Source organism: Puntigrus tetrazona, chromosome 25, assembly GCF_018831695.1.
Source record: "Puntigrus tetrazona isolate hp1 chromosome 25, ASM1883169v1, whole genome shotgun sequence".
NCBI lineage: Eukaryota > Metazoa > Chordata > Actinopteri > Cypriniformes > Cyprinidae > Puntigrus > Puntigrus tetrazona.
Window position 1 is genome coordinate 9,678,027 of NC_056723.1, and position 15,606 is coordinate 9,693,632.

Genomic DNA, 15,606 nt, shown 5'->3' on the forward strand with positions numbered 1-15,606 from the left:
TAAAATTAATCACACGAAATCTTCTGTTTCTGGAGATCCAATCAACGCTTAGAAGATCTCCGCGACCCCGCCCCCCGCATTACGCCACTGTCATGTGATCATATGACAACACCACAACAAAAATGTCTGCCTGCTTGTCAGTGCGGTAATTTCTTTTATCGCTTCACAAATACAGCGTTCGCGTGAAAGCCTCTACGACTGATGAAGTCGTTCTTGAAATAAACGCAGACTAGCCAGACGCAAACTAGTCAGTGAACATTTTAGCACGTACGCGACTATGCTGGTACCTAACATTTGAGTTGATTTGAATATTAATATCTTGTGATTTATGAAAAGAGTCATCATGGAACCCACAGCATCGGGAATATTCTGCAATAGGATGCTCAGTATGGTGAACTCTGAGGACGTGAACGCCATCATTCAAGCTCAGAGACATATGTGAGTTTCCCTATCTAGTGACCTTCCCTTCTAGGCAGCATAACGCTATTAATTATGCTGATTTTGCCGCGTGTGTTCATGTATTCCAGGCTGGACCGCTTTGAGAAGACCAATGAGATGCTGATCAACTTCAACGGTCTGTCCAACGTGCGCTTGCAACAGATGAATGAACACTTTCTAATGCACACCCGCACATTAATAGAGATGAAGAAAGACTTGGACAGCATTTTCAGACGAATAAGGTATTACATGCACGACTTATGACATGAATTATGATGAGGTCTGACATGAGCATTTCTCCCTTCATTGTAAGCAAGACATTTGACCATTAAGATGCAAACACGGTTGCGGAATATTATTTGTATATTTTCATACTAAAGTGATTATTATATTAAATAATATTAGTTGTTAGAGTTGTTAAGCCTAATAGATTTTTCTGTGATGTCAAAAATCATTAGGATATTAAATAAGGATCATGTTCTTTGAAGATACTGTACTGATACTATAAATATAGGAAAACTTAATTTTTGATTAGTAATATGCATTGCACTTTTTTTGCACCCTTCGATTCCAGATATTTAAATAATTCTGCCAAATATTGTCTTGTCCTAACAAATCATACATCAGTGGAAAGCTTATTAGCTTTAAATATAATTAATACATCTAAATTAAAAAAAATACCCTTATGACTGGTTTTGTGGTCCAGGGTCACATATTACATTATATTGTGTAACATTAATTATTTCCTATGCATAATATAATTTGTGTTTCCACAGGACTTTAAAAGGCAAAGTTGCGAAACAATACCCAGAGGCCTTCAGCAGTAAGTTACAAAGCAGTGTTTTATATTGGAATGCATTAAACTACTTAAGACTAATCACAAAAAAAGTTCAATCTTACTGCAGAGTTTTGCTCCACTCCTAATCAAACACACCTGAACAAGCTAATCGAGCGCTTCAGGATGCAGTTAGGTATATGGGTTTTTTTAGGGTTTGGAGCTAAACTCTGCAGGAGAGTGGCCCTCCAGGATCTCCACCCCTGTGCTAAATAATGATAGCAAAAATTTAAAAAATCAGCATCCACTATTTAATATCCAATATTTACCAGTATATAAAAAACACTAATATGCACTGCATTTCAAATGTTTTGGGGTCAGTAAGATTTTTATTTAAAAAAAAACTTAATTAATAAGCAAGGAGGCATTAAAACAACAAGGACATAATGTTACAGAAAATATTGATTTCAAATAAACGCTGTTCTTTCTGTTCATCAAAAGATTCTTTAAAATGTATTAGAGTTCCCACAAAAATATTAAGCAACTGTTTAATATGAACTGTTTTCAACATTGACATTAGCAAGAAATATTTGTTAAGCAGCGACTCAGCGTATCAGAATGATCATGTGACACTTTAAAACGGTCAGGTGTAATCTATTGTGTCTTTTTTTGCATTAGACATCAATGAATGCTCAAACCTGGAGGATGACGATGATGACTTTGACCCCGTTCCTCCCAGCGTGGCCACCACCGTCACTACCACAGCAACGTCCGAACAGAGCACGGAGTCATGTGACACAAGCCCTGATGTGATTTCGCCCACCATCAGCTGCTGCTCTGAAGACCCCTCTCAAGAGAACACCGGCACACCGACATCTGACAGCCACGAACAGCCAGTGTTACGGGACGAGGGCCCCGATTCAGCTGACATTTAGATTCATGTGCATAGTATTGTATTTACTACGCACAGATGCCACGCAAAAGTGAAGCGATGCAAGCTTACAGCTTAAGGTTGACTACGAGAAAATGGTTTTAATGCTACTGTTGTTAAATGTTGTTTTAATTTTGAAAACTAATGCAAACTGGCTTACATTTTGATGATTAAAGTTTTAAAGATACATTTAACGATACAGATACATGTTTACCTTGTGTTGTGTTCAAAACCACATTATTTAGTATTTTTTTCCCCTAGAATCTTTAATGAAAAGTATGTCATTAAATAAAAGCTTCCTCGCAGTGCACAATGCAAGTCTTTTCATGTAATTGTTTTGTGCTCTATTCTAAACCGTTAGCTAGTAGCGATTCATTTTTTTCATATTACTACATATCCCATAATCCACCAGACCGGAAGTGTGCGACTGTACACATCGGCGTCCCTCTCCTCCGAGTCCTCTATATTTCTGTCCGTTATTTCATTAAACGCTGATCGTAAAAGGCGATTATACATTCGACAATTGCAGAAACTACAATGTGCCGTTTAAAATAGCACTTCAAGGTAGGTAGTAAACGAAGTAAATAAAATGGCAAGCCAAACAAGTGCACGGCTAGCAGTGGCTAACAGACAACTGAGAGATGCCTGAGCATTTACAGACAAACTGTTAGAAAATACTCTTTAGAAAATGGTTAAAACCAAAATAGGGTTACGTCCTAATTTATATGTGGTTAAACATATTTAGCACTGGGCTAATAACATAGAAAGAGGATGTAACTACTGCTCGCAAGTGTATATTACTGTGCAACTCACCTTGATACAGCAATTGACATTAACAAATGATGAATCGCAGCCTAAATGCATGAGGAAGATAACAGCCATCTGCCGTGACGATGAGGAGGCTGAGCAAAAAGAAAGCCTTGAACTTTGTGAAGGAGTTGGATGCTTTTCCTAAGGTTCCTGAGAGCTATGTGGAGACAACAACGAGTGGAGGAACTGGTGAGATGAGCCGAGATTTAATAAAGATTATTCATATTTTTATATTCTATTTCAGTTTACTTGTTAGTAACTTTTGTTGTGTTTTTGTTATTTTTATTGTATTCAATTTCAGTATAATGTGTATAGTTTTACAAAAGTAGCCTCGGTTTTAGTTATTTTAATACAGTTTTTTTTTTTTTTTTTTTAATTGGCAACTGAATTCTTTTTTTTAATATAAACATTAATTTATTCCAATCAATGTTATTTTCTGAATATGTATACACCCTCACGCACACATGTACAGTCAAACCAAATGTATTCAGACACATTCAACATTTCTCACACAGTTTATTCGCCATAGTTTAAAAAATAAGCAAATGTGACAAAATCTCATGATACTCTGTCAGAACAAATTCATCTTTATAAAATCAACTTTAACAGAAAGGTATGTTGCAGCTAATGCTGTTAGCTGTTAAATTTAATTTTTGGGACAACCAGCTACCGAGCAATGCTTAATTTAGTTCAGTCTTTGGTGTAAAAAGGTTTGCTAAGAAAAAAAAGAGACACTTAGCAAAGCATGGTCAGGTCAAAATCAGAATAATTTTTAACAACAAATTTTGATCAGTTTTACTGGTAGTCCACTATATGTAGAATGTCTGGGTATGTCAGTTTATTTATTTTGCGATCATCACTTAGCGTCCGGCACCCTCTAATAAATAGAAAAAAATTATATCTGGAGTCTGAATCATATCATATCTATAGATAACGTTTACCTTTTTCTCAAATATTACAGCTGTGATACTGAATTAAAAAACCATAAAACAAATGATTTCCTCCTCAGTGTCTGTGCTGGCCTTCTCGGCCATGGCACTCTTGGCTTTCTTTGAGTTCTTTGTGTATCGAGACACATGGATGAAGTACGAGTATGAAGTGGATAAGGACTTTACGAGGTGACTCTTCACTTTCACCATAATGTAACAGTGCGTGTGGTATATATATGATGTGATTTAATGCACTAACATTGTGTTTATTCTTTCATCTTGCAGCAAACTACGAATAAATATTGATATCACAGTTGCCATGAGGTGCCAATGTAAGCGTATCTTACTATAGCGGTATGTTGCATGACTTAAAGGCATAAAAATAATCTTGCGTATTCATGTATTTTTTTCAGTTGTTGGAGCAGATGTGTTGGATCTAGCCGAGACAATGGTGGCATCTGACGGCCTACAGTATGAACCTGTGAGGAACCGAACGTTACGTATTTGCTAATATCTTGCTAAAGTGGTGTCATAACGTATTTTAAAACTCCTTGGCAGGTTGTTTTTGAGCTTTCTCCTCAGCAGAGGCTCTGGCACAGGTAAATGACATTTGATTGGTTTTCGAGCTTCAGCGCGCTTTCACGTCGTTTTATAAATGTGTATCGTGGTTTTCTGACCCTCAGGACACTTTTGATCATTCAGAACCGTCTGCGTGAGGAACATTCACTCCAGGATGTTTTGTTTAAGAACATCATGAAAGGTGCCCCCACTGCTCTCCCACCCAGGTCAGAACACACACACACACACACACACACACACCTGTACGGGAACCTATTACGCCGCACGTCCAACAAGAAACAAGCAAATACAGCGCAGTCGTTTCTAATGGAGTTTGCTGATTTCCATTCACTCTGTAGGGAAGATGATCCCAGTCAGCCTCTAAATGCCTGCCGGATACACGGACACCTTTACGTCAATAAAGTAGCAGGAAATTTCCACATCACTGTTGGCAAGTATGTCTCTTTTCATCTTGTTTTTGCATGCACTCCATTAAAACTTTTTTTTTTTATGAGTACTGCAGACAGTTGTTTGATTTCCGATCGTCTTTATGTTTTGTCATTCCGTGTTGATTTCAGGGCCATCCCACACCCTCGTGGTCATGCTCATCTAGCAGCCCTGGTCAGCCATGAGAGTAAGCTTCAAAGAAATGTTCTAGAAAATTGTGTTTTGATTCTGTAGATATTGTCTGAATGGCTAATTCTATGCAAAATGTTGAATCCAGACCAGAAGGCAACATCTGTTCCACTAAAAGCGCAAATTGGGCCTTAAATTTTATGTCCAACAGGTCATTTTGCTAATAAGGACTGTTTTGTTTCAGCATACAACTTCTCCCATCGGATAGACCATCTGTCTTTTGGAGAGGAAATACCTGGCATATTAAATCCACTTGATGGAACGGAAAAAGTGTCTGCAGATCGTAAGTAATCGTAACATTTAACAGTATTTAGGAAATGTGTGTGCATTATGCATTTTTCTCTGTCAAAATTGTATTATACAACTTAAAATTACACTATTATAATTCATTATAATTATAATAGTATAATTATAAATTGTATAATACAATAAATTCATTAGGCATACAGTTTGAAAGTATTTTTTCTAATATTATTGGCTTACATATTCATCTAAAATATTTTTATATATATATATATATATATATATATATATATATATATATATATATATGTGTATATTATATACAAATAAAAACAAATGAATTGAGATATATATATATATATATATATATATATATATATATATATATCTCAATGTAATATTAATATAATATGTGGATATCTTAAATATGTATTAATGTATATGTAAAAAATACTATTTATTTATACATAATATACACAATGTAAGCAAAAAATTATCTATTTTTAATTAAAATATAATTATTTTTGTAATTTATTATCTTTGTTCTATCTTACCAGTTGCATTACATCAACAAAATTAAATTTCTGAATTTTCTAAAATTTTCCCCCATTTTCCCTCCTTTCTGCTAGATAATCAAATGTTCCAGTACTTCATTACCATTGTCCCCACAAAGCTACAGACGTACAAGCTGTCAGCGGACACACACCAGTATTCAGTCACTGAGCGGGTACAGCTTTAAATATGTATTCATAACCATCTGTTGTTTAAATGAAAGTTATATATAAAACCTGCACGATTTGCAACAATTTACAAAGTTACACTTTACAAAGCTATCTCTATGAAACGCTCCGTGTGTGCCCGCCTGCCCAAAGATGATCACTGATGCCACATTTGGGTTCTCTTTGCTTTAGGAGCGAGTGATAAACCACGCAGCGGGGAGTCATGGGGTTTCTGGGATCTTTATGAAATACGACATCAGCTCGCTGATGGTGAAGGTGACCGAGCAGCACATGCCCTTGTGGCAGTTCCTCGTGCGGCTCTGCGGCATCATAGGAGGCATTTTCTCAACAACTGGTAAATGGAGAGAATATTTGCGAACAACAATTGCAACAAAAAAAATCTAATTCGAAACGATTCCGATTTGTTTCTGCAGGCATGTTGCACAGTCTGGTTGGCTTCTCCGTAGATGTGATCTGCTGTCGTTTTAAACTGGGGGTTTATAAACCGAAGAGTGTAAGTAGTAGTAGTAGATGTTTTATTTATTTAATTGTTTTGGAGTTGAACACTGAAAACATTGTTTTCTGTTGTCTTTTAGATGAGTGTTTTTGATGGCCATGTGAACAGCCTGACGCCTCTTCTTACTGAGAACGCTGAACACTAGCTGGGCTCTCTTTATGACATTTAAAGCTCATTTCAGTCACTTTTTTTCAATTCAAATCACTAAGTTTCAGGAATCTGTTAATACATGACCTTAAGGGTGGTTGTCATTTTTTGTCATGGTGCTGTAAAGATACAAAAAAATTCACAGTATCTTGTTGGCTGCAAAAAATTATTTTGGCAGATTTCATTTACGGCTTTTAAAAAAAATTAATTTGTTATAGTAAAAAAAATCCTTGCATAAAAAGTCACATTCTTATTGCACTCAAAGACACCTTTTTATTTTTCTAAACGCAGGTATTTTAATTATAGCTGGATTGGATGATAACTCTCTTTTAAAAAGAGCAAAAATTAAAGAAACCCAACGACTTAGTTTTGGTTTGAATAAATACAACCTTTAAAGATGTGGTAGCGTCGGGAACCTTTCAGACACGACCTGTTACATCAGTATTAGGATCTGCATGGGATTTTGTGTGATTATCACCAACCACTGCCAAGGTCTCCACCTCAGGATGCACTGATTGTTTAGCATCTATGCGTATTTTAAGAGATGTTTTATATTATGGATGAATGGCACCTGAGGGTCCATTAATGCAGTTAACTGTATTCGGTTGAATGGCTGAACTATAAGGGAAGCAGTCTGAAATAATTAGTTTTGCATGATGACGGTTCATGATAATTTTCTTGTGCCAAAACCTTTACTAGTTCTATTAAGGTAAATATGGTCCTTGCAATGATTAAATTGGAAGAAAATTATCCCCTTTTTTTGGAGACACATTATTGGTGTGATTTGCTTAATTTTGAACATGAAGCTCTCCAGGTTCAGGATGTTTTATTTGTTTTTTTTTTCAGTGTCTCTTGAGAGTCCAAATAAAGAGTTTCGTATTCACCTGCACACCTGCGCTGGGTTTTTTTAACCATCGCCATGTTTTTATCTTCTGAGCAGCAAAATAAAACCATATTTGACATCAAATAAACATTTACATTAATTGGTACTTCAAGATGCACCTACTTTTTAAATGAAAATCAATAAATATGCAATCTGTTCTTACGTCGCAGAACATTCTCAGGTGTTCTTTGTTGATGCCTTCTTACTCGAAAAGAATTGACCCAAAAAAAAAAAAATCAACTTGCCCTCATTTCGTCCTAAACCCAAATTACTTTTTGTTTTTGGGAATACAATAATATTGAATAATACTCATATTCAGATAATAACAGTGCCTAGAAGAAAATCTTTGGCAGACTCTCAGCTGCATTTGCTGTAACTGAACGGAATTGGGTTTTCTTCCAAAAAAAAACAAAAACGTTTGTGCTCCACAAAAAATAAAATAAAAAACGACATGACTAAACCATGAAGTATACCATAACCATGCAAGCACTTTTGTGATTTGAGGTTTTAAATTACCTGAAAAAAATCTCTCTAACAAGTGCAAGAGCCTCATCGTCCGCAGCAGGCTTGTCAGGAGGTGGTTTCAGACGGCGGTCTGGTTTTATACCGGCGCTTTCTTCCGCGCAGCTTCCGTACGGCACGGTCTCCTGCTCTGCGATGTCTGGCGCGCCGGTCCTGTCCTGCTCCTCTTCATCCGTCTCCGGAACGATCCCGACCTCCTCCGGGACTCGAGCACATGCCTACGATTCACGAGAGACGCATCAACAAGCCTGTTACAAACAATACTTCAAATAGACGACGTTTGAGTGATGATAACGGAAATCCGTTTACCTTATCGCGCTTTAAAACGCAGAGCGCGGTTTCCACGAGCTCCCTCTCGTTCATCCAATACGCGACGACGCTAAGAACGACACCGTTGCGTTTAAGCGTCTAAACGACCAGTATTTTAAGGTTATAAACGCTAGCTCTTAGCACGCAGCCCCTACCGTTCGAGTCGTTTCTTCGCTGTCCTTTTTGTAGTTTCGCTACGCGTTTTCTTCCTCGCTGCTTCATTGCCTTTGCTGCTTTGAACGTTAGCCTTCACCATCCAGGGAGGAAGGTTTCTGTGCTTTTCAGACATTATTGTGTAGTTTGGCTATGAATATTCCACTAAATTTATTTTTAACCTCTTCATTGAATGTTTTTCAAATATTCTATGCAGTGTAACGCGCCACCTTGTGGTCTGGAGAACAACGCGAAAAAAAGACCGGGGCTAGTTGTCACATTTCAGTCCAGTACATATTTTAGACTCAGGTTAAAAAAAAAAATTATTATACATCCATCTCTCTATAATGAATAAATGCTCACACCCCGAGAACCAGACATGAGTATAATGAGAGCTTTAAAATGAACTTTAGACCTTGTCAAGAGTTTATTTAACAGTATATCAGAATATCATACAGGTAAACAAGATTTTAGCAAAATTTATTATATCCGTACTGTTGCATTTCATAAAAATATTTGATCACTTAGTCTTTGAAACTATCAATAATACATTAAACCATATTTATAGGAGTACAGCTGTACAAGGTAAATACACATCTAACACTAGACAGTAATATTGATCTGAATGGGCCCCGGCACGTGCCATCTTTCACAGATTCAATATTTTCCTCAATATAAAATGTTTTTTTTTCTTCTTCTTCTTCTTCTTCTTTGTCTTATTTTCACAGCAGGCAGGATACAGCTTCAAACAGTAAAAGCTATGAGCTGTGCAATAAATGCATCCACGTTTTCCTTCACCGTTTCTCGCTGTCTGTCTCTCCATGTAAACAGCAGTTTAATCTAGCACACTGCACCCAATGATGGCAATCAATGGAGACTACAAGTATTATGTGCTAGCTACAAAACCATACATATACACTATCTTGTTTCAACTGCAAAAAAAAAAAAAAAAAAAAAAAAAGTTTCTAGTTTTTCAGCAAAAATATCTAAACATCCTTAAAATAAGATATATTTATTGATAAAATATATATTGACTTGGGCTTATTGTTCTTACACCGTCAGCAAACAGGGTTTTTTTTTCTGTATGTTAAGGATAATTGTAGTTTATGCTTAAAACAAGTCAAATTATAAAAATACATGTTAAAAAAAAAGATTACTTTTAGATTATTTAAGATTTATCCATCCAAAAAAAAAAATCTTTACGTTGGATTTAAGAATCTCAAAATGGCGTACATATTTTGATTTCGGCATGATTGTTAAATAAAGTAAATTTATTTAAAATGAATAACCAAGTATTAAAATAATTCCGTCAAAAATAAACTTTAATTTGAATATTTAATGAAAAATATTTAATGTTAAACAATACATAAAGCAACTACAATTGTTTAAGTGTAAAATACTGTTTGTTTTGTTGTCAAATCTATATAAATGCTTTTCCGAAAAGTCTACCTTGTTTTAAGAATGTTTAATGTTTACAGAAAAACAAGACCAAAAAAAAAAACTGGGTTTTTTTGCAGTGTTAAGAAGGAGGAATGTGATAAGCTTGTACTGATATGCAACTTGTTCAATGCAGCTCCCGAACGCAGCTTTCAGGATATTCTGTGGTTTACAAAACCGCTCTGGAATTACATTCCACGTATCTCAAGAACAATTGAATTGGCACAGTTATCAGCCTGTGATCAGAACGACAGGTGCAGAGCAGCATAAGACAACTTCACAATTAAATGAATACAAAAAAAGAGGCAAAACACTGCATGGCATCAAACCCTCGTGAGCTTCAATCGCTGTAAATGTTTCTGTTGATCACTACCGCCGCATGAAACCCATTAACGCCGTCTCTTCCGTCTAATGAAAAGGTCAGAACGACAAAGGTTCGAATCAGTCGTTGTTTGCCGTAACACAAAACCTTGATATATTTTCCCCTACCGCTGTCCACGTGTGCCAGATCAGAGGTTTCCATCTTTATACAGTTTTTTTTTTTTTTTTTTTTTACTAACGAAACGTTTTCACAACATCAGAAAAAAATCGGCGATGTTTGTCACCCGTCGAATCAAAGGTGAAAACAAAAGCTCAGCTCTTAAGATATTTCTATTTTTATGTAAAATGCATATTTTTACTGCTCTTTGTCCTGCCAGTAAGGCACTCTGCCCCATACAACTGGGTCCCACCCATTCATGCTAGAGAGACCCTGATCATGCCCCCTTTTCATCGCCTCTGCTCCCGGCTGAACCTCAACCGTGTCTTAACCAAGCGTGACGTGATGAAGCGCTAAAGCAAAGCGGCCAGGATATAAACTTCTGACTGATATCGATACAGCTGTTTTCATGTTAAGGGCAACAACCGATAAATGCTCAACATTAAAATCCCATACCATTTTTTCTAGGATAAATAAATATAAAACACACACAAAAAAATGTGGGCATCACTTATAATGTACGGTATTAAAAAATTATATTCATTGCGAATATTTGCTATCATTTAACAGTGTCATTAAATTTGAATTTTTAGAAGACTGCAAATTACGTAATTCTATAATTTACGTAACCAATACTGACCAACAGCTATACCGGCAGACACCCAATATACCCAAATATTGTGCATCTTGTAACTATATAACGCATAATTATGGTATTGGTCTAAATCCCAAATCTCTCTGTGTGCAGCTCTGTCCATATTTATAATATTGGTGTAAAACCGAAATGTAGCCCCACCTACCGCTGTCTTATTGGCCCAAAACCCACGTGGCTGTCTACATGTCAAATAAGTTCTGGATGAATGTGATTTTGTGGCATTTTCACGGCAAACAGGCAAATTATTTGTCAAGTCGTACTTGGTTAGGACACGGCGAAAGACTGCATATCTCCTGGTCTCAGACCAAACTGTCCTGAAAAACCATCTCTTTTTTTTTTTTTTTTTAATTAGCTCCGCTAATTAGCTTTCTTGAACTTCGGAGCCATCAGAGACATGGGAATGAAGCTTGTGAGGTGTAAGATGGCACCCCAGATCCACAGTGGTGCTGCACAGTACAGGGCCAATGACACACCGAGGCTTCCAAAACATCCGCGGTCCTCTTCGGTTCAGTTCGCGATGTAGCGAACGTTTGGCTGGGTGTAGAATTCACCGACTAAACCATACTAACGTAACATATCGTCTTGGGATCTAAAGGGATACGTCCATGTGACAGATTTGGCGATTGATATGCATTTGCCTCCCGTAATTCAGGCATGATACTTACCCTTGTACCTCCATCATGGCGGTCTCCCTTTAAATTTACTGTCAAGTGTTTCACAATGTCTATGGTGACTTTTTTTTCCCATCAGACATATAACGAAACGCAATGCTTAGTTCTCAACTCAGAAGTTTGTGTGTTTCTTCAGAAATCTCTTTTCATGCTACACATATATTTGCGATATTTGACCCCCGGTATCGCTAGGGGTTTGGTATGAACATCTTGAAATTATACAAAAAATAAACAACCTCTACATGATAAACAAACAAAGAGAGCTCGGGTCCGCCGGACGGAAGAACGAGGCGTTGAAAGTTCGGCTCGTTCCCCTGCGAGAAGTTTCCGCTCTGGATCCAGAATTAAACAGCGAGAGGGCGAGCCACGCGTCTTTGGCTGCCGTTCATCTGGAATCGTCCGGAAAAAACGAAAAACGAACTTGGATCAGAGACTATATGAAAAGCAAGTTGGATGCGACAGTCCATTTGAGGTTGATGTGTCTCCATCTGTTCTTAATAATTTCGACTTTTATGATCCGTCTCCTCCGTTTTTTTAGGCTGTTCAAAGCACAGCTCTTACAGGTGGACCTGCCACCCTTTGTTCTGCGGGCGAAGCCCCACAAAACTGACCACCAGGGGCGCTGTGATTGGTCCAGACTGTCACAGGATGCCTCTGAAAGTCCAGGGTTTGAGGCTGGATGAGATGACGGCTGACGGCGAAAGGGCGAGTGTCACGCTAGCGGGGTGAGACTACTTCCGACAAGGCAGGGGTGGCTGGAGAGACAGCACTCCGGGAGGCGGCACTGTCTACCGGGAAACACAAAGAACCCGTGAATCACCCGTTACACCCGACTGAACAGCAAGGTTACTGCCAGCGGACACAACACAATCATACAGTGCTGGGGAGCGATGAACCTACAGGCTATTTTAGGGTAAAAGGTAACATTCCTCTACTCTTCCTCATCTGTTATTTCTGGAAGTCTGATTCATTTTAGTGAATCGGTTCACATGAACCATATACTTGGTCTAAATATAGAGACACAAATACATAAACACAATTATATTAATTAATGTAAAAAAAAATAAATATGATATATAGTGTTATAAATATATATATATATATATATATATATATATATATATATATATATATATATATATATATATATATATATAATTATATGAATTATAAATTTAAATTATTATAAATTTAAATTAAGTAAAATTGTCAGTTTAAAGTAATGAAAAATGAAAACAAAATAATTAGTTTATGTATTTACTTATTACATAAAGTATGAATATACATTGTGTGTTTGTGTGTGTATATCTTCTATAAAAATATTCTTGGTATAATAAAATATATTTCAATAATAAACGTGTTTTAAGGGCCAAACAGGAAGTAATTATATGAAGTAATTTAAATAAATAAAAAATAATCATATGAAAATATCTTAAATATACAAGTACTATTGTACATTTGTAAATGTAAATAATTATATATACAATTATATGTACTGTATGTATATCTAAAAATGTAAATCTGAACGTCTCTCTCTCTCTCTAGAGTGATCTACAAGAAAAATAATTAAAAGAAACCAGAATATATATTTATTAAACATGTTTCAGCGCTTCTAGTTGTATTAACTGTAATTAATGTAAATGTATCTGTTCAGGTTTCATGCCTGCGCCCTTTGCTCACTTCCACCCCCATGTATTTTAGCATATTTTTGGGTAATTTCCATAAAATTGCATTTAATACTCAACACACAGAGCCTCCAGATAATTCCTTTTAAAAAAGATCACAGACCTATGGCAAAAGTATGATTGATAATTTACAACTTTAATGCATTGCTCAGTGAAGCGGCGATTGAGACCCTGCACTGCTTTCGTCAGATAAATACTCTGGCCATTTCTAGTCATTTTATTAGGAAAATTCGATGTTGTTAGCTACATTATGTTAGTAACAGTAAGCTTGATTTTTTTTTGTTTGAACCACAATACTGCTTCCGTCGGTTTCGATGTGGCTTCCCAACACTGTCACGAGCACATGCACACAGAGACACAAAACACACTGTGCAATCAAACACATCTAAATGATACAGAGACATGCCACGTATGCTAGTGTACCAATGCAACCTGAAACAAAAGCAGAGGAAATCTACAGACATAAAGAAATAAGCAGAGAGGCGTGCAGGATGCCACGAACCGTGTCTTTAGAGTGTCCCATTATGAAGAAATAGGGTGAGGCTAGAGTGTCGCTTTTCATGCACATGGTAAGGTTGGTAGGTACCATTCCTACAGGACAGGAAGTAAAAGACCGAACTATTGCAATGCAGATTAGAGTTAGAAAAAACAGAGCAGCTGATAGAGGAGAGGAGTTAAAAGAACACTAGTTACAAGCTACTAGACGTTTCGTCACCAAATGAGAGTTCACTGAAAGGTTTAATTGATATAGTGAGTCATCAAAGGCTTTTAAGCTTTCAGTGCAAACAAACCGTCAAGACCAACATATCCCATCTGAGCTATTGTTCTCCGGTGCATTCAAATTTATGAGCATTCGCTCCATTACTACATCCAGAATGGGCAAGTTTTCATTTTAATACACGCTTATCAATTCTACGTATTTCCGAAAAGTTGCTACTGGCTGCAAAACCCTTTAAAGTGAACAATTAGGGTTTTTGTTCCTTTATGTGTTGTGGCACCCACCGTATTCCGGCACCTGCCCCGTGCCTCTTTTCAACAGCAGACGTACTCGACGGCCGCCGGCTTTGATGAGCTCGATGGCGCGAGCGTGACTCATGTCTCTCGTACTCTCACCGTTAATTTCAATAATCTGATCTCCGACCTGCGAACGTGAGGAATTAGGGGGATATTTTACTTTAGGACGTTGCATCACCTTGAAGGCTTTATAGTTTAAGATAATTCACCGATTTGAGTGTCGTACAAAATACAAAAACACTACTTTTCAGAGGTTGGCTCACCGTGGCTGCATTTGATCAAAAATACATATTATTTGTAACTGTTTTCTGCTGTACTATTTTTAAAAAAATGTAACTTATTACTGTGATACGAAGCTATCCATCAGCATTAATGCAGTCTTCAGTGTCACATGATGATGCTTCAGAAATCCTAATATGCTTCGTTTTGAAAAAAATCTGATTAATATTTCAGGATTCTTTAATGCCAAACAAAAATCAAAAGAACGGCATTTTTTCAAAATAAATTTGTAACATTATGTCTGTGTTGTTGTTTAACACAAATGACAGACAGCAATTATAACAACATACTGCTGTCACTTTAAGAGCTTTACTGTTACACGTGTACCAAAATGGAGAGAATACTTGCAAGAGATGGCATTTTTACCTAAACAAGTGTGTTTTTTTTACCCGTTCAAGGCCTACGTTTTTGTGATCTCGTAGCACAACAATGTCGCGCGAGCATGTAACCGCCATAAAACCCCACTCCTATACTGAGCCCAGACTTCTGAATTGTTGTACTGTAGATGCTGCCCACAGGGCGAAACCTTCAAAATAGATTTTCGCAGTTTGAGCGTGAGACTCTGATTTGTAAAAGTCTGAGGAGTGTTCTCACCCTCATTCTGCCGTTGCGGATCGCAGGTCCATCCTCAGCCAGTCTCAGCACAAACAGGTCCATCTTATATTCCCGTCCTCCGCGGATGCTAAAGCCAAATCCCTTCACACTTTTCTCCAGTTCCACAGTGAAATAGTCATAGTCCTGGAAAAATAAATAAAAAATGAAGTGTGGCACGCAGCTTTTCAAGACAACCCCCACATTTGACTTTTATTCATGGGGG

The 15,606-nt window shown here is 37.0% G+C and overlaps 4 protein-coding genes across 6 annotated transcripts in view; 2 read left to right on the plus strand and 2 right to left on the minus strand.

The window, feature by feature from the left end:
• The window catches only part of edc3 (enhancer of mRNA decapping 3 homolog (S. cerevisiae)), an 11,328-nt gene extending 8,241 nt beyond the window's left edge, over nucleotides 1-3,087 (minus strand). For both annotated transcript variants that reach the window (XM_043228345.1, XM_043228344.1), the window contains exon 1: nucleotides 2,958-3,087. In XM_043228345.1, the coding sequence (XP_043084280.1) occupies nucleotides 2,958-3,026 (69 nt within the window). In that variant the 5' untranslated portion in view covers nucleotides 3,027-3,087. The remainder of the gene's footprint in view (nucleotides 1-2,957) is intronic.
• kxd1 (KxDL motif containing 1) lies at nucleotides 95-2,462 on the plus strand. Of its 2 annotated transcripts, XM_043228352.1 has the most exons (5): nucleotides 95-247; nucleotides 337-438; nucleotides 528-680; nucleotides 1,215-1,261; nucleotides 1,892-2,462. In XM_043228352.1, exons 2-5 carry the CDS (start codon nucleotides 344-346, stop codon nucleotides 2,146-2,148), a joined length of 552 nt encoding a protein of 183 aa, XP_043084287.1. In that variant the 5' UTR covers nucleotides 95-247; nucleotides 337-343; the 3' UTR covers nucleotides 2,149-2,462. The 2 variants fall into 2 exon arrangements, with proteins under 2 accessions (XP_043084287.1, XP_043084286.1); XM_043228351.1 differs by having other exon boundaries at nucleotides 100-438.
• ergic2 (ERGIC and golgi 2) lies at nucleotides 3,005-7,592 on the plus strand. The gene is made up of 13 exons (XM_043228348.1): nucleotides 3,005-3,143; nucleotides 3,964-4,072; nucleotides 4,169-4,215; nucleotides 4,297-4,364; nucleotides 4,442-4,482; nucleotides 4,567-4,668; nucleotides 4,801-4,896; nucleotides 5,020-5,075; nucleotides 5,262-5,360; nucleotides 5,950-6,047; nucleotides 6,232-6,394; nucleotides 6,474-6,553; nucleotides 6,636-7,592. The coding sequence occupies exons 1-13, from the start codon at nucleotides 3,038-3,040 to the stop codon at nucleotides 6,699-6,701; spliced, it is 1,131 nt and encodes a 376-aa protein (XP_043084283.1). The 5' UTR covers nucleotides 3,005-3,037; the 3' UTR covers nucleotides 6,702-7,592.
• A 1,381-nt stretch (nucleotides 7,593-8,973) lies between these two features.
• Nucleotides 8,974-15,606, minus strand: part of magi2b (membrane associated guanylate kinase, WW and PDZ domain containing 2b) — a 77,545-nt gene continuing 70,912 nt past the window's right edge. The window contains 4 exon segments of the mRNA XM_043228343.1: nucleotides 8,974-12,595; nucleotides 13,999-14,087; nucleotides 14,499-14,637; nucleotides 15,384-15,527. Coding sequence (XP_043084278.1) covers nucleotides 12,524-12,595; nucleotides 13,999-14,087; nucleotides 14,499-14,637; nucleotides 15,384-15,527 — 444 coding nt within the window. The 3' untranslated portion in view covers nucleotides 8,974-12,523.

Bases quoted from the DNA above. Each gene is read 5' to 3' on its own strand.
- kxd1 (XM_043228351.1), top strand. From the start codon at position 329: ATGAAAAGAGTCATCATGGAACCCACAGCATCGGGAATATTCTGCAAT. The intron at 439-527 runs GTGAGTTTCCCT...CATGTATTCCAG, and splicing joins ATTCAAGCTCAGAGACATAT to GCTGGACCGCTTTGAGAAGA. The intron at 681-1,214 runs GTATTACATGCA...GTGTTTCCACAG, and splicing joins AGCATTTTCAGACGAATAAG to GACTTTAAAAGGCAAAGTTG.
- ergic2 (XM_043228348.1), top strand. From the start codon at position 3,038: ATGAGGAGGCTGAGCAAAAAGAAAGCCTTGAACTTTGTGAAGGAGTTG. The intron at 4,897-5,019 runs GTATGTCTCTTT...TGTTGATTTCAG, and splicing joins TTCCACATCACTGTTGGCAA to GGCCATCCCACACCCTCGTG. The intron at 5,076-5,261 runs GTAAGCTTCAAA...GTTTTGTTTCAG, and splicing joins AGCCCTGGTCAGCCATGAGA to CATACAACTTCTCCCATCGG.